This window comes from Gigantopelta aegis, chromosome 1 (assembly GCF_016097555.1).
Source record: "Gigantopelta aegis isolate Gae_Host chromosome 1, Gae_host_genome, whole genome shotgun sequence".
In the NCBI taxonomy this organism is placed as follows: domain Eukaryota; kingdom Metazoa; phylum Mollusca; class Gastropoda; order Neomphalida; family Peltospiridae; genus Gigantopelta; species Gigantopelta aegis.
The window spans coordinates 35121216-35141053 of NC_054699.1; the positions used below are offsets into that span (position 1 = coordinate 35121216).

Sequence of the window (19838 nt, forward strand, 5' to 3'; positions counted from 1 at the left end):
ACAGACTATTGGTAGATGTACTATGTTAGCTTCACACCTTGTCATTTCTCTGGTGCTCTGCATAAGAGGTGGAGAAAATTACCACCGACAAAAACAAATGGCTGGCTCTCACTGGTTTGATTGTCACCAACAAATGCTAAGTGCTTTTAATCTAAAGTAAATTTTGTGAAAAAAACCCTCCAAAATGTGTGTTTGCAGCATGATCTATAAAAGATGTATTTGTCAGACACCTTAATAACATATGCATTTTAGTGTGCTTGTCCCAATATAGTAATACTGTATCATGATGCATTATTGTCCCGAGTTACAGTAAACAGTAATGTATGGGAAAAAACAACAAAAAACAGTTCTATGCATATTGCATAATACCAAGATGGGCAAACATGACAAACCAAAATACAATGGTGCCTAACCCGGAAATTAATCTTGAGCATGCTAAACAAAATTTATTTTTAAAAATCGAAATAAAATAATTATACTTGTAACAACAATAATAAAACAAGTTTTGTTTTTTAATCTTATGAAATTTGACATTCTGTTTCAGTTTCTAAATTCTGCGATCAATGATCTTTGAAAATCATCCTGTATAAAAACTGTAACTTAATATTAGGTCAATTATTGTAAAGATAAAACAAGCATTCTGAGAGTATGTGTGGTTTTTTTTTTTTAAACATTTAGTGTTATAAAGAATCCCTGTTTGCAAATCTTGAGAGCTCACCACCAACCCAGCGAGCCCTACCATTTTTCTCCAGTAGAACGGAAGATACACTAAATGTTTTGCATGAAACCATGTAAAAGATAGCTGTTCAAGACTGGTTTCACAGGATTTTGAAATATATGTTGACTGTGTCATTTCAAAGAATCAATGTAATTTGGACAAATAATTTTTTTACGAGCCATGCAGGCTGATATGCTAGGCAAGCTACAGAGTCCGCTATGATTTTTGACCTCAAAATTGCACACTGGTACTGCTAACAGACTACATGTCCCCTACCAGGCCCAACAAAATTTCTTATTGCCTAAGTTAAAGGGTCATAACTCTAACAAAAATTGGTAGCCCGCTATGAAAGTTAAATGATCTGTAACAGTACATGATAAAGCTATATACATAATTTCATCTCAATATCTTTAGGCATAATAAAAACAAAATCCGGAATAAAAGGTTTTGTATTTCCTAAGTGAAAGGGCCATACATATTGCTCTTTCAAAAATGGGTAAATCACTAGGAATGGCAAACTTGATCTGTAACAGTCCACAATAAAGTTACACAAAACTGGGTAAATCACTAGGAATGGCAAACCTGATCTGTAACAGTACACGATAAAGTTACACAAAACTGGGTAAATCACTAGGAATGGCAAACTTGATCTGTAACAGTCCACAATAAAGTTACACAAAACTGGGTAAATCACTAGGAATGGCAAACTTGATCTGTAACAGTACACGATAAAGTTACAAAAAAATTGGTCAATTACTAGGAATGGCAAACTTGATCTGTAATAGTACACGATAAAGTTACACAAAAATGGGTAAATCACTAGGAATGGCAAACTTGATCTGTAACAGTACACGATAAAGTTACACAAAAAATTTCAGCTCAGTATCTCGATTCATTGAAAACGAAACATTCAGAAAACTATATGTAGAACAGATGGATGGATGGATGGACAGACAGACAGACAGAAAGACGGATATGAAACCTATTGGACCAGTTGGGGACTACTATAATTCCATAAAGTTAAACAAACCATAAAAGGATTCCCAGCCTGTGTAGACTGGACTTGACCGGCCCATGGCTGACCTCCAAACACTGGTGGCTGAGCCACAAATCCCTGTGGCTGTGCCGGGACACCGAAACTTTGCCCACCAAACACCGCAGGAGCCGCCGTGGCCCCACCCAACGCTGGTGCCGACTGTGTGATTCCGAAGCCCGTGGCCGTGGTGCCGAAACCACCGTTCTGCATTCCAAACTGTCCGAAACCACCGCTCACTGTCTGAGGTGGATTGCCACCAAACTGAGCGAAACCACCAACACTAGCCGTCGGTTGTCCGAACGCTGGGGGAACGCCTGCGCCACCCGCCGGTTGTCCGAATGCCGGGGGAACGCCTGCGCCACCTGCTGGTTGTCCAAATCCTGCTGGAACACCAGCTCCACCTGGTGGCATGCCGAATCCTGGCTGAATGCCAACAGTCCCAAATGGATTTGCTTGTGTTCCCATTGTTCCTGGCTGCTGTGCTGCGTTGGTGCTTCCTCCGAATGGATTCGCAGCTGATTTGAAAGGGAAAAAAAGGAATTATTAATATTATGTTATTATAATAATGCTCGGGCCTAATTCACAAAGCTCTCTTTAGCTCTTAATAATACTATTGCATCGTCCCTGCAAGTCATTTTGCACGGCGAGATCGCAAAGGTGCATGAGTTTTGTGAATCAAGCTACTGGTCTGTGATGGAAAGAAAAGTTATCGGTTAAAGTTTGTCTTGCCCCTTTATTATAATAATGCTAGGGCCTAATTCACAAAGCACTTTTAAGAAACATCACATCAATCGTGCAAGTCTTTTTGCAAGATCGCAAAGGTGCAAGAGTTTTGTGAAGCAGGCCACTGGTCTTTGATGGAAAGAAGTAAATGATTGCATATAAAATAGTAACAGATAATTGAGACTGCAAACAAAATGCCCATCCATAGTGCCAAAAAAAGTTAAAAGTTTATGTTGTTTAACAACACCACTAGATCTTTAACACACCAGCATTCATTATTAGGCATCTTGGTTCAATTTAAAATCAGAAACAACATTTAAATATAAAAAAGAAAAAGTCTATTATGTTTAATGACATCACTAGAGCATATTGATTTATTAATCATCGGCTATCAGATGTCATACATTTGGTACAGTCTTAGAGAGGAAACCCACTACATTTTTTCCATTAGTAGCAAGATATTTTATATGTACCATCCCACAGACAGGATAACAACTACCACGGCCTCTGATATACCAGTCGTGGTCGACTGGCTCGAATAAGAAATAGCCCAATGGGCCAACCGATGCAGATTGATCCTAAACTGACCACGCATCACACGAAGGCTTGACCACTAAGCCCCTTTTTTGCCAAGACATTCAATCTACACGTATCTCCCACCCCTATATTGCCAAGACATTCACTCCCATACAACATCATTGTATTTTATACAGACATTCAATCTACACGTATCTCCCACCCCTAGATTGCCAAGACATTCACTCCCATACAACATCATTGTATTTTATACAGACATTCAATCTACACGTATCTCCCACCCCTACATTGCCAAGACATTCACTCCCATACAACATCATTGTATTTTATACAGACATTCAATCTACACGTATCTCCCACCCCTACATTGCCAAGACATTCACTCCCATACATCATTGTATTTTATACAGACATTCAATCTACACGTATCTCCCACCCTACATTGCCAAGACATTCACTCCCATACAACATCATTGTATTTTATACAGACATTCAATCTACACGTATCTCCCTCCCCTATATTGCCAAGACATTCACTCCCATACCGCATCATTGTATTTTATACAGACATTCAATCTGCACATATCTCTCACCCCTATATTGCCAAGACATTCACTCCCATACCGCATCATTGTATTTTATACAGTAGCTATTATACAGACATTCAATCTACACGTATCTCCCACCCCTATATTGCCAAGACATTCACTCCCATACCGCATCATTGTATTTTATACAGACATTCAATCTACACATATCTCTCACCCCTATTATTGTCAAGACATTCACTCCCATACCGTATCATTGTATTTTATACAGACATTCAATCTACACATATCTCCCACCCCTATATTGCCAAGACATTCACTCCCATACCGCATCATTGTATTTTATACAGACATTCAATCTACACGTATCTCCCACCCCTATATTGCCAAGACATTCACTCCCATACCGCATCATTGTATTTTATACAGACATTCAATCTACACGTATCTCCCACCCCTATATTGCCAAGAAATTCACTCCCATACCGCATCATTGTATTTTATACAGTAGCTATTATACAGACATTCAATCTACACGTATCTCCCACCCCTATATTGCCAAGAAATTCACTCCCATACCGCATCATTGTATTTTATACAGTAGCTATTATACAGACATTACTATAGTATGCTAATGATGAATTAAATTTGGTCTACAATATTACATGCATCTTTATTTCTTTCCATCAGTGTACACTGAGACTCACAAGAAAATGTAATGTAGATAACCTAGATTAAATATATAGAGGATATTTCATGGGTTTTTTCTAATACGATTTTTATGTCAACGAGTGATGTGTGAAAACCATATTTTCACAAATTGTGAAGCTTAATATATACACATGTATAATGCTGTTTTGTCACACTATTAGATTAGATTCCAATTTCTGCCCATTTAATCATTCTGATTGTTTGAAAACTGAAATGGAAAATATACATATTTAAAAAAAAAAGAAAAAAGGAATTAATTGTATTTTAAAGCTAAAATGTTTGTCTTGCTTTATTTTTTAAAAACCTTTTCACTTCAATTCAATAAAGAACATTTATAATTGTATAGATTTTATGGTGATGATAATGGAAATTAAGTGAAGTAAACATTATTTAGATTGTTGAAAGTATCTTGACAACTGTAAGTATTACTACCTGGTAATAATTTTAATTTGTCTTTGTCAAAGACAGGTACCACATGCAGCGTACCCATTAAATTCCTATGTGTAAGTTATTATGGGTACACACAAAACTAATACACAATAATATACAGCCTAGTGAATGCATTCATGCTTTGACTACATGTATATGCTTCAATGAATCAACCAACGTCCAACAAACGTTCAAGCATGCCTGTCATGGGCACACCAATGAAGGTTAAAGCACTCCTGTCTTGGGCATGTATGCACCAATTTAATGATGTTACAAATATAATTAATCAACAGCTACATGTACATGTTAAATTAAAGTTTGTTTTGTTTAAAAACACCACTAGAGCACATTGATTTATTAATCATCAGCTACTGATGTCAAATATTTCCCTCGTATGTCAAATATTTGGTAATTTGATATATAGTCTTAGAGAGGAAACCCACTACATTTTTCCATTAGTAGCAAGGGATCGTTTATATGCACCACCCCACAGACAGGATAGCACATAACATGGCCTTTGATGTAACCAGTCATAGGTAAACTGGCTGGAGTGAGAAATAGCCCAATGAGCCTACCGACAGGGATTGATCCCAGACCGACTGTGCATCAAGCGAACGCTTTAGATCACTGGGCTACGTCCCGCCCAACCTCGACTTTGATGCAATCTAAAGCCCTGATCCATGACAGATGATATTTATGAACGAGAGCCTAAATTATCATATTTCCCCGAGTTAAGAGGACATACAATTTTGTTATGACATACGAGGGAAATTGTACAACAAATATGAACCAGTCTGTTACACTGTTCCTCATGGGTAATAATCCAGCCAGTGCACCATGACTGATACATCAAAGGCCGTGTCTATGAGATGGTGCATATGAAAGACCCCTTGCTGCTAATTGAAAAGAGTAGCCAATGAAGTGGCGGCAGCGGGTTTCCTCCTTCAATATGTGTGTGGTCCTTAACCATGTGTCCGACGCCATATAACCGTAATTAAGTGTGTTGAGTTAGCCGTTAAATAAACCATTTCCTTCATAGTAATAAAAAAGATTCTTTGCTGCTAATCAAAAAGAGTGGCCTTCTCTCATTATCAGCAGGTCCATAACCATATAGCCATAATTAAAAGTGTGTCGAGTATATAGTTTAATAAAACATTTCTTTCTTTCTAAGCAATTATGTACAAAAGCTTGTGACTCAATATCCCAAATGAAAATGTTCTAAAATGCTTTATTTTTCATCAAATTTGATATTTGCTAAAAGATGTTGCCTGAACAGTGCATGTGAGAATACATACCGTGTGTGTGTGTGGTGTGTATGTGTGTGTTTCTCTGTCTCTCTGTCTCTCTGTGTGTGTGTGTGTCTGTCTCTCTGTCTCTCTCTCTGTGTGTGTGTGTGTTTGCCTGTGTGTGTGTGTGTGTTTGCCTGTGTGTGTGTGTGTGTGTGTGTGTTTGCCTGTGCATATGTGTGTGTGTCTGTCTCTCTGTGTATGTGTGTGTGTGTTTGTATGTATGTATGTGTGTGTATGTGTGTGTGTATGTGTGTGCGTGTGTATGTCTGTCTGTCTGTCTGCCTGTATGTTAAATACATGACAACTTACTAGTTATTTACATGTACCTGTACTCTCAAGGTATCAAAATTCGCATCTGCATGTATGTCACAGTCATAAAATGCACTGAAACAACATTCTTCACTTCTTTTGGTATCTACTTAGCACTCTCGCTCCTCATCAGTTCTATTTTAAATCAGTTGTAAGTCACAGTTCTCATCACTCTCGCTCCTCATCACTCCCCAGAAACTAGTTCAAGGAGATTAACTTTTACCTCCCCTTAGCATGTGAATTTACAGGTACATGTATAAGGTATCACCGGCCTCGGTGGCAGTGTGGTTAAGCCATCAGACGTAAGGCTGGTAGGTACAGAGTTCGCAGCCCGGAACCAGCTCACACCCACAGCGAGTTTTAACGACTCCTTGGGCAGGTGTAAGACCACTACACCCTTTTTTCTTACTAACCACTAACAATTAACAACTAACCCACTGTCCTGGACAGACAGCCCAGATAGCTGAGGTGTGTGCCCAGGACAGCGTGCTTGAAATGTAATTGGATATAAGCACGAAAATAAGTTGAAATGAAATATGGTATCAATATGGAAATATTTCGTATGACTCCCCATAATCTAAGTTTGGGGAGCCATTAATTTGTTTTCACATCAAGGGCTGATATCTGTAACTGGATCCCAGTGGATTTAAAGGATTATCTAGATGTACATTGTACATGTATGTATGGCAAACATATAACAGACTGACATTAAATTACTGCTAAACTGCATGACCACAGTCACAGATACCATTAGTAACAGTACAGGTATGTGTATATATCCCCCACCCCACCCCAGCCCCCAGTAATTACCACTCTTTACTGATTAATAACTTGGAAAATATTTATCAAACGATAATAATATTTTACACCTGAAAACAAAATTTAATGAATATTATCTATTTCAGGGCTACTAGATTATGGTAGCCCCACTCCCATGGCTAGTGTTAAATGTTGCAGTTACGTCTATTATGTAAATATTAATATCCTGCCCCGACCCCAATCCCCCAATGTTAGTGTTTTTAAACTCTATCTCCCTCCTTAGATGACATATCTGATTAGTAAAATTGTATTAACTTAAAGTAAAGTAGGCCTAGCGAATTTTTAATTGTGGCTAGTAAATTTTTAAATCCCATGGCTAGTGGATTTTATAAAAATTCTAGAAGCCTTGTCTATTTGTGGTACAAATTTCAAGTATGCAAATCAAATGTCTTTTAAATAGTGACAGAATGGAAATAGTATACTGGGGTACTGTAATGCCAGAATTCTGATTCGACTTTTAGGTTACCTAATTTTATATTAAAATATGATCAGTTTGTGTCCCCGGGCCTGTCAACACACTGACCTCAGTCTTTTTAACCCAGTGTCTTTAATTGTCTACAGAACTAATCTTTCAATGTTTTCTATACAAAACAATTCCTTCAATATTTGTTTGCTCCCAATCATTTTTCAGAAAAAAAACTTCAATGGTAGCTTTGTCATCTCATCTGAACACAACTTGAAAACATCTTGAAGTAATCTTAGTATGAGAGCCTTTCCAGTGAAATTAAGTGAAAACTGCCAGTAATCTGACAGGCTACCTGCTTTAGACGAGTGTCATTTATCTAACAGGTGCCATTTGACTAACATGGTGTCATTTGACCAACAGGTGTCATTTGATCAACATGTGTTATTTGACCAACAGATGTTATTTGACCAACAGATGTTATTTGACCAAGAGATGTTATTTGACCAACATGTGTCAGTTGACCAACATGTGTTATCTGACAAACAAGTGTCATCGCTGGGATACAGTGATGCTTGCTCAACACCAGACATGAACCACTCTAAATACATAACATTTTGATTGTCATTATTCAATTTTCGACCTGCATACTTGTAACTTTTACCACAAATTTATACCCATATATCAGGTGCAAAATAGTATTATCTTGGCAGCAAATTAATCAATAAAGGGGGATAGATTTTTTTTTTTTTTTTTTTTTTTGTCTTATAATTGTTTTTATTTTATATATTTATTTATTTATTTTTGCATGGTGGGGAGAATCTGATACATGTAAATGTAAGATTTAAATTACATTGCATGATTAAAAACATTTGCACATGCATGCACACATGCACAAACCATGCAATGGATGTACATGGGTGCTTAACCTTCACAGGATGTCAGCTTCAGCACAGGGAATACCACACATTACATATGAAAATATATCTGTATTCTTATTGGTCAAAAACCAGTCATATGACCTTCCATAAATAGTGATATTGCCCTAAGACGGTCCCACTGGTCTGATCAAAAGTGATATTGCCCTGGGAAATTTAACCAATGAAAATAAAGATGAGACAAAATTCTATCCAATTAATGAGTAGGTAATGTAATGCAACATCAACTGCCAATTCTAACGTAAACAATCACAAACTTTTGACAAAACACTTCCTTCAACAAACAGATAACATATTTATTCACAATGAGTTTATTCACACTGACTTTAATTCCGAAAATACCACAAAGACAAGGTCAGTGCTTGTCAAATTTTGTAAGGAACATCTTGCAGATTTGGAAACATACATGATGCATCAAAACGCAGTTGGATTCAGCACTCCCTGGATTTTATGTTACATATAAAAAATGCATTTGGAGGTAATCAGTAACTGTTTAATTTAAATGTATGTTCAGATTTATTACATTTTGTTTTTTATTTTGTTATTAATTAAATATGATTTTAAGTGTCTCTAACTTAATTTTTGTCTTGGTAATGTTTGAACTGTTTATTTCCGCATTTCTCTGATTGCCATACGATGACATATGATTACGTGATGTATTTAAATCTCATCAGTTAGAATGCATTTTGCAGGAATTTATAAGAATTAGCGTATTTCGATTCTGATAAATACAGCAGTAATGACTAATGTACAAGTTTATGGATTTTATTTTGTAATAAAACAATTATTGATCTTATTTCGGCCAATATAAGGTTTTATGGATCAAAGAAATTTCTTCGGTCCATAAAACCTAATATTGCCCTCAATGTTGGTCAATAATTAATAAGTATGATATTATTATTATTAGATTCTTTTCTAGGGCAGGACACAGCCCAGAAGTAAAGCGCTCTCTTGATGCGTGGTTGGTTTGGGATTGATTTCTGTCGGTGGGCCCATTGGGCTATTTCTTGTTCCAGCCAGTGCACCACAACTGGTATATCAAAGGCTGTGGTATGTGCTATCCTGTCTGTGAGATGGTGCATATAATAGATCCATTGCTACTAATGGAAATATATGTTTGACATCCGATAGCCAATGCTTTGCATTAGGCATTCTCAGAATGTTTTAAAAATCAAACTTGTTCCATGTGAAAACCAAGGTTTTGGACATGACGGACGAATTTACAAAGCCTTTGGCTTTGTCCTACACGTGTGGAACTACATACATTGTACATGTACAAAAAGTTAAAGTTTGTTTTGTTTAACAACACCACCTGAGCACATTGACTAATTAATTATCGGCTATTGGATGTCAAACATTTGGTAATTCTCAGGGGAAACCCGCTACATTTTTCCTAATGCAAACAGCTACATGTACTCCTCACAAAAGTGTGTCACATATGTACAAGAATCTGTCCTTGTCTCCAGACATGTCAACCTTTAGTCAAGAGAAAGCAGGAGGTGTGTGTTGAAAAAGCAGGAGATTTTGTCAAAAAGCAGGAGATTTTTTAAATTCACACAATTTAACCCAAAATATTATTACAGTAAGTTATATGAATACTTTATAATGTCATATATATTCTTAACCTTTGATCTTGGCATTAAAAAAAAAAATTTTTTTTTTTTTAAGTTTAAATATTATTATGATTTAATACATATTTAAAAAACAACAAAAAACAATTATCCAAAAATGTTAAGAACATGAACAAGAAATAAAAATTTTAATTAGTACATTTACAGGTATACACTTACAGCCTTACAGGTTGCGTTACATTATCATTTGTGGTTAGTGTACCTAAGTACCAAAGACAAATTTATATAAATCTTATAAATTAATATTCAGTTTTTACTATAATGAGGAACGGTGGCGTGGTACTTATTTAAAATCATTATAATGATGCAATAAACCTTGTATTTTCATTAATCATAAGTAAAACCTCATTACGGACATCGTGTGAAATATACTGGAATTATACCCATTTCCGTGAGTAACTTTATGTCAATGTCAAACACAACATTTTTTAATTGTACAAAAATAATTTCTTGAAGTGTACCCTTATAACCAACATTTTACTGCACAAACATACAAAATTAACTGACACAAGTATGTTTATACAGTTAATTGGTCTTTTCGTTGTCTTGCTGTGACATGTGATTTTAACATGCATCGTGTGTATCGCTGTCAACTCGGGAGTCTGGCAGTTCAGATTTGTCATAGTTGCATTATGTAATCCAGTGGGAAGACATTTTACAATTCAGAGGTGTTATTAGAACTAAATTGGATAGTTTTTTTTTTTTATATGGCAACACTAAATGTCAATACACAGCCTGTTGAATTAGTGGCAACACGCTTCGTAGCCATTACGATGACAACAAACATTATAATAACACGTCATTTTATAAACTCCATGTGCTTTTTTAACAATATAAATAGGCTATCCCACAATTCTCATTTTGGCAAAGGTTAAACAGTCGGGACAATTCGGCCTGTTACATTCTCAGAAACCGAAAGTAGTCAACATTTTCCGAATGAGAAAAAAAGGCAGTTACTTCCCTTCTGTTATTTTGACAAAAGAGGATCGAATTTTTTTTATGCTTACAAAAATGTCATTTAACAGGAGAAACTGTATCCCGCACAGGCATAGGGAGATTTGATCAAATACCGGGAGACTCCCGCGCAAAATCCGGGAGGGTTGATAGGTCTGCTTGTCTCATGTCTACGGAGTGATATCTAGCAAACAGCTACATGTACTCCTCACAAAAGTGTGTCACATGTACAAGAATCTGTCCTTGTCTCATGTCTACGGAGTGATATCTAGCAAACAGCTACATGTACTCCTCACAAAAGTGTGTCACATGTACAAGAATCTGTCCTTGTCTCATGTCTACGGAGTGATATCTAACAAACAGCTACATGTACTCCTTACAAAAGTGTGTCACATGTACAAGAATCTGTCCTTGTCTCATGTCTACGGAGTGATATCTAACAAACAGCTACATGTACTCCTTACAAAAGTGTGTCACATGTACAAGAATCTGTCCTCGTCTCATGTCTACGGAGTGATATCTAACAAACAGCTACATGTACTCCTTACAAAGTGTGTCACATGTACAAGAATCTGTCCTTGTCTCATGTCTACGGAGTGATATCTAGCAAACAGCTACATGTACTCCTTACAAAAGTGTGTCACATGTACACGAATCTGTCCTTGTCTCATGTCTACGGAGTGATATCTAACAAACAGCTACATGTACTCCTTACACAAGTGTGTCACATGTACAAGAATCTGTCCTTGTCTCATGTCTACGGAGTGATATCTAACAAACAGCTACATGTACTCCTTACAAAAGTGTGTCACATGTACAAGAATCTGTCCTTGTCTCATGTCTACGGAGTGATATCTAACAAACAGCTACATGTACTCCTTACAAAAGTGTGTCACATGTACAAGAATCTGTCCTTGTCTCATGTCTACGGAGTGATATCTAACAAACAGCTACATGTACTCCTTACAAAAGTGTGTCACATGTACACGAATCTGTCCTTGTCTCATGTCTACGGAGTGATATCTAACAAACAGCTACATGTACTCCTTACAAAAGTGTGTCACATGTACACGAATCTGTCCTTGTCTCATGTCTACGGAGTGATATCTAACAAACAGCTACATGTACTCCTTACAAAAGTGTGTCACATTAATTTATTAACCACAGGCGGGGCGGGACGTAGCTCAGTGGTTAAGTCAGTGGGCCCTTTGAGCTATTTCTCATTCCAACCAGTGCAACATGACTGGTATATCAAAGGTCATGGTATGTGCTATCCTGTCTGTGAGATGGTGCATATATAAGATTCCTTGCTACTAATGGAAAAATGTAGCGTGTTTTCTTTCTAAGACTATATGTCGAACTTACCAAATGTTTGACATCCAATAGCTGATGATTAATAAATCAATGTGCTCTAGTGGTGTCATTATACAAAACAAACTTTAACTACAGGCTATTAAAAAAACACCATGGGAGTTTGCCCCCCCCCCCAGGTGATACCAATTCCTTAACTTTCAGGGTCTGGCCCAAGGACTGTTACTGACCATTACAGTTCCTGACGCAGTCAAATTCTGCTTGCCATACTTTAATACAGTGGACTCTGTCTAAACCGGATTCTGTGTAATCCAGATCTCTGCATAAACCAGTCCATTTCTAAAGCCCTGTCCAGCTACCGTTTATCTCTTAGGTATAAATCTCTGCCTAATCCGTACTCTGTCTACTCCGGACTCCGGATCAAAAATCAAGAACGAAAGAACCATTCATGCATTAATTACCTCTGTCTACACCGGATTGGGATTTGACTGAACGACTGGCTTTCTGGCCCGGATCAGACCCCTGGCTATCCAGGACTCGGTCCCGGGGCAGACATGCTTGAAGCTCTAGTGGCATATAAGCATGTAAATAATTTAACCGAACCCGAACGATGGGCTGTTTAATTAGTTGAACAACGATCGTCAATTGCCAAGTAATCAGGACGCTGTCGCAAGATCAAATACAAAATGTAATCACATTCGTGTGAAGTTTACTCTTATTGCGGTAGGCCGTTAGTTCTGAATTTTGTATTCAAATAATTTCGTACGTACGAATAAATGTTTTAGGAAATAAAATGAAAATTAACCTAGTACAAATATTAGAACGATCAGAAACACATTTAATATGCAGCCACTAATATTTTATGCAGAAAAATATATTTGATATGTAATTACAATCGTTAAAAAGTCTCTGTTAGTGGATAACATCTTAAAAATTGCAGCAAACTCAGGAATGTCCCTTTAGGTATATTTTATATGTCTGAAATAATCGATTGCAAGTCTGGCTTGTATGATTGTGTTCGCCAACCATCCATGGGATCAAAAGTCGTTGTTGATTCATAACTCTGGATGAATTCTGTCTAAACCGGTCCTCTATGTAAACCAGATTTTTTCGACGGTACTAAGTGAGTCCGGTTTGGACAGAGTCCACTGTATTTAAATAAACAGACTTACATATAAAATAAAAACACAAATGCCACTCAGCTGCATGTCTAACCTACCATAAATATGATTTAAATGTAGTATTGTGTTTTAATTTCACTTATACCTGTAGATTTTAATGTCACTGTTAGTTAAAAAAAAAAAAAAAAAAAAAAAAAAAAATGTTTCATTAAATTTATAAAGGAAATTTGTTTTGTAAAATTCATGATTAATATACACTGTCAGTTAATTAAAACTGAAAACAAAATTGCACAGATTTAGATAAGAGGAATGGAATAAAATCATCTCCAACATAAAATCATGATGCTATATTGCTGTAAAATATACATTTGTACTATAGTTAGTTATTGAAATTACATACTGAAAAGGTTAAAATGATAAAACTGGCAATACAAAAAACCCCACACAAAAACAAAAACATAACAAAGATAGAAATTGCAAGAAAGCTGACATATTCAAGAGTAGCAAATTGTCACCGCAAAGACGACAAAAGAAAGAAAATCAAAGATAACATTGTGCATGCAGATATTCAAAGATTACCACTGCACAGAAAAGGGTTTCCTGGTGATCCTAATCGACTTGTTGTTTTCTGAACATCTGACATTACAATAGACAAACATCAGTGAGAAGACCAAACAACAATCACTAAAGAAAATGTTAACCTAAGTTCCCACAACCATAGGGGTTTCCATCTAATTATAATTAGAAAAAAAGTCATCAGTCGTTCTTTTTTGTTCTACAAATTCGGGGAGATGGGTGGGTTTGTATGTTTTGGGGGTTTTGGGGGGGGGGGGGGGGGAGAGTTAAAGTTGAAGTTCAAGTTGAATATACAGAACTAGGAAAAGATGTTAAAAGATAGAAACATTTAATACTTAAATTAAAAAATTAAGTCTGTTTTGTTTAAAGCATATTGATTTATTAATCATCAGCTACTGGATGTTAAACATTTGGTAATTTTGACTCGTACATATACATGTAATTAACAGAGGAAACCTGCTACATTTTTCCATTAGCAGCAAGGGACCTTTTATATGCACTTTCACACAGACAGGAAAGCACACACCACAGCCTTTGACCAGTTGTGGTGCACTGGTTGGTGAGCACTCAGCTGACTGAGCTAAATCCCGCCCCACTTAAACAAAAGACCTTTAAATACGCCTAGGTGGCAGCACCTGACACTTAATCAGAGTTGCCATCTACACGTAAGTTGCCAGTCCTGCCAACTGGAATGGGTGAAAGCGGCACTGTCAAAATTGAATGTTGTTGTTTTCATTTTTAAAATATAAAAACTTGGAGGGGTGGAACCTTTTTCACGGGGTAGGTGGGGACGATCACCAATCGTTTTCTTTATGCACAATTTTGAAGTGAGAAATTTAAGTTCCATACAGACACATTATCGGTAATATGATCACCACAAAAAAAAACGGCTACCAAGTATTGTTAATAATTTATATATGCATTCAGTTAATTGAATTTGTTTTAATATATACACATATATATATAATAGTCAACCCCACTTATTTGCATACCGTCTGTGCAGCTCAATCATATGCAATTAACTGGGTTAGTCAATTAACCAATAGTACCGACTATATACATGTATATTAATTATATAAAACATATTTACATTTAGTGTTGATACAATGTATATCAACAAAATGAATGTTTTTCTCCCTAAATCTCCTCAGTTATCTGTAAATCAATTGGAGAGAAAAGTGACTTCTCCCTGTTTTGCCAGTCTTGCATAAACTCTGGTACAATGATAAAGTTCTAAGTGTCAATATATTATGGGAGATCGTTTCACTCAAATTCTACAAGTGTGAACATTAAAGACTCTGATGTGATGTTTGCTAATACCAGACTCCATGTTTAACCTTTAGACTACTGGATTAATTGTTAACAAAAACCACGTTGAGTGGGTACAAGTTTATAATTTTTACTCACATATATTCACTTAAATGTTTCATAAATACATGAAATAAAGATCATATATGAATCGGTAAGTATTATTTTCGTGTCTTTTTTTGTAATTTTTATTATTTTAGATCGGCTAATGGTGATTAAAATTAGGCAAAAAATCTAAAAAGTTGCGTATACTTACGGCCATTTGTGGCCAGCTGTCCAGTATTTATGTCCATTATTCCCGATAGCAGTGGTTTTCTGACCAGAATTTTTTTTAAAACCCGAACTACGATTCATATTGCAATATTTGGTAATTTTCGTTGTTGGTAAAACGATCAAATTTATTATCAAATTAGCTGTTACAATCAGCTATCGATCCCTGAAAATTACCGCGACGTGCCGCCATTGTTGTCAAGCGAAAATACTTGCCGAAAACCACTTTTTGAACTCAAAATTTCAAGGTATTTTCAATTGAAAAAATCAAAACAAAAACCACCATTTTGAAAAAAAATCTTTTTTCTTTAATTATATTTCCGTTTCCGGTGAGTGTCGTGTGCAAAACGGCGGGAAATATGAATTGGGGAATGCACTGTATACAGTGTACAGTACAACGACTGACGTGACGTCGGGCGAGATATCTCTCCTGCAGTAGTCAGAAGGTTAATATAAAAATTGTGCACACACAAATAAACATTAAAAACCCATATGATGCAAATAAAAGAACTGCAGTAACTGGATATAATTTTTAGAAAGAGAATGACTGAAACAAACAGTAAACTAAACACACATTTCTCTGCGGTGTCATAAACAGCATTACCAGCTGGTTAAGAATGTATGGCATTAATGCCAAGTGAAAATAAAAAGAAGGAAAAACTTAATTCAACAAATATTAAAATAAAAGACTAATTCTGGAGCTAACAAATAGTTGAAAATGGCCAACCAGGTAAACGATTTTTAAAATAGAAGAAACAAAAAGGTAAACAAAAGCACAATAGAAAGTCTCTACAATTTAACATTTGGAACATTACATCTAATATAACAATTTGTTTTGCTAAACAGACTTAGAATATGACCCACCTGTAGTTGCACTGCTAAAACCTGCTGTACTGGTCGTTTGTGTGACAGACTGGCTGTTCCATCCTACAGACGAACTCCCACTGCTGGCTGGCACTCCTCCGCCACTCCAATTAATAGAACCCCCGCCAGTACCATTTGTTGTAGTGCCACTCCAGTTGATTGTGCCATCACTAGCATTTGACCCCGTTCCGCTCCACTGAACTTGAGTAACTGGAGTGCTAACAGTTGGACTACTAGAAATATCGAAGAGTTCGGCAAGGGCAGCATACTTGTCGCCTGCTGATGTACCAGGGAATGTAGGAGTCTGTACGGGCGCCGGGGCAGAGGAAATTCCTGCACCACTTCCCATGGGCTGAAGAGGAGCTAAAAGAAAAGGAATGTTTGTTTAACGACACCACCAGAGCACACTGATTTACAACTCATCAGGTCAGTTATTGGAACACAAACATTTGGTAAGGCCGACATAAGTCTTAAGAGTTGTTTTGTTTAACAACACCACCAGTGCACACTGATCTACAAATCATCAGGACAGTTAGTGGAACACAAACATTTGGTAAGCCTGACATAATAGTCTTAAGAGTTAAGTTTGTTTTGTTTAACGACACCACTAGAGCACACTGATCTACAAATCATCAGGACAGTTAGTGGAACACAGACATTTGGTACGCCTGACATAATAGTCTTAAGAGTTAAGTTTGTTTTGTTTAACGACACCACTAGAGCACACTGATCTACAAATCATCAGGACAGTTAGTGGAACACAAACATTTGGTAAGCCTGACATAATAGTCAAGAGTTTGGTTTTGTTTAACGACCCACTAGAGCACACTGATCTACAAATCATCAGGACAGTTAGTGGAACACAAACATTTGGTAAGCCTGACATTATAGTCTTAAGAGTTAAGTTTGTTTTGTTTAACGACACCACTAGAGCACACTGATCTACAAATCATCAGGACAGTTAGTGGAACACAAACATTTGGTAAGCCTGACATAATAGTCTTAAGAGTTAAGTTTGTTTTGTTTAATGACACCACTAGAGCACATTGATTTATTAATCATCGGCTATTGGATGTCAAACATTTGGTAATTCTGACATAATAGCTTTAGAAAGGAAACCCGCTACATTTTTTCCATTAGTAGCAAGGGAGCTTTTAAAAACACAATCCCAAACAGGATAGCACATACCACAGCCTTTGATATACCAGTTGTGGTGCACTGACTGGAATGAGAAATAGCCCAATGGGCCCACCAATGGGGATCGTTCTTTGACCGACTGTGAATGACTCAATGGAATGCTACAATAATGAGGACATTAACTCACCATGCACACACAGAAGCTAGCTTTACGGCCACAATTCAATGCAACATTTTTCAATTTGCGTACTGCAATTTCAAATGGTGGGTTTTTTTTTCATATATTTATCAGCTTGCACTTTGATGGATTTCGGCCAATCACAGAACTCGATTCACATGACATGTTTTTATGGGCTATTCCAGACCCAACACACCCAATCGTGGCGTGGTAAAATCGTAAAAAAAAAAAAATTGTTTTCTAGTCAAGATTTTGTCCTTTAATTCTTCTTTTTATGATACATAACATGATAACATACAATTCTGTTACCAGTCTTTCTATGATACATAACATGATAACATGCAATTCTGTTACCAGTCGAGATGGGGAATACACCCACATTCCACTCACACTCACACACATACAGGGACTGAAGACAGCAGGATATGCAGTATTGTTACCAGTCGAGATAGGGAATACACACACACACAGACAACAGTATATGCAGTATTGTTACCAGTTTTTCTAGATGGGGAATACACACACACACAAACAACAGGATATGTCATATTGTTACCAGTCTAGATGGGGAATACACACACACACACACACAGACAACAGGATATGTCATATTGTTACCAGTCTAGATGGGGAATACACACAAACAACAGGATATGTCATATTGTTACCAGTCTAGATGGGGAATACACACACACACACAGACAACAGTATATGCAGTATTGTTACCAGTCTAGATGGGGAATACACACACACACACAGACAACAGTATATGCAGTATTGTTACCAGTCTAGATGGGGAATACACACACACACACACAGACAACAGGATATGTCATATTGTTACCAGTCTAGATGGGGAATACACACAAACAACAGGATATGTCATATTGTTACCAGTCTAGATGGGGAATACACACACACACAGACAACAGTATATGCAGTATTGTTACCAGTCTAGATGGGGAATACACACACACACACAGACAACAGGATATGTCATATTGTTACCAGTCTAGATGGGGAATACACACACACACAGACAACAGTATATGCAGTATTGACACAGACAACAGGATATGCAGTATTGTTACCAGTTTAGATAAGGAATACACACAGACAACAGGATATGCAGTATTGTTACCTGTCGAGATGGGGAATACACACAGACAACAGGATATGCAGTATTGTTACCAGTTTAGATGAGGAATACACACAGACAACAGGATATGCAGTATTGTTACCAGTTTAGATGGGGAATACACACAGACAACAGGATATGCAGTATTGTTACCAGTTTAGATGGGGAATACACACAGACAACAGGATATGCAGTATTGTTACCAGTTTAGATGGGGAATACACACAGACAACAGGATATGCAGTATTGTTACCAGTTTAGATGAGGAATACACACAGACAACAGGATATGCAGTATTGTTACCAGTTTAGATAAGGAATACACACAGACAACAGGATATGCAGTATTGTTACCTGTCGAGATGGGGAATACACACAGACAACAGGATATGCAGTATTGTTACCAGTTTAGATAAGGAATACACACAGACAACAGGATATGCAGTATTGTTACCAGTTTAGATGAGGAATACACACAGACAACAGGATATGCAGTATTGTTACCAGTTTAGATGAGGAATACACACAGACAACAGGATATGCAGTATTGTTACCAGTTTAGATAAGGAATACACACAGACAACAGGATATGCAGTATTGTTACCAGTTTAGATAAGGAATACACACAGACAACAGGATATGCAGTATTGTTACCAGTTTAGATGAGGAATACACACAGACAACAGGATATGCAGTATTGTTACCAGTTTAGATAAGGAATACACACAGACAACAGGATATGCAGTATTGTTACCTGTCGAGATGGGGAATACACACAGACAACAGGATATGCAGTATTGTTACCAGTTTAGATAAGGAATACACACAGACAACAGGATATGCAGTATTGTTACCAGTTTAGATGAGGAATACACACAGACAACAGGATAT

General features: G+C 36.8%; 1 protein-coding gene across 3 annotated transcripts in view; it reads right to left on the reverse strand.

Moving 5' to 3' along the window:
* LOC121374234 (arf-GAP domain and FG repeat-containing protein 1-like) overlaps window positions 1–19838 on the reverse strand; it is a 55904-nt gene that overhangs the window by 3291 nt on the left and 32775 nt on the right. The window contains exons 6-9 of one of the 3 annotated variants that reach the window (XM_041501252.1): window positions 16496–16858; window positions 14057–14113; window positions 2147–2269; window positions 1749–2107 (exon numbers count right to left, since the gene is read on the reverse strand). In XM_041501252.1, the coding sequence (XP_041357186.1) occupies window positions 1749–2107; window positions 2147–2269; window positions 14057–14113; window positions 16496–16858 (902 nt within the window). Of the gene's footprint in view, window positions 1–1748; window positions 2270–14056; window positions 14114–16495; window positions 16859–19838 lie in introns of all 3 variants that reach the window. The other 2 variants (XM_041501244.1, XM_041501260.1) reach the window with 2 other exon arrangements.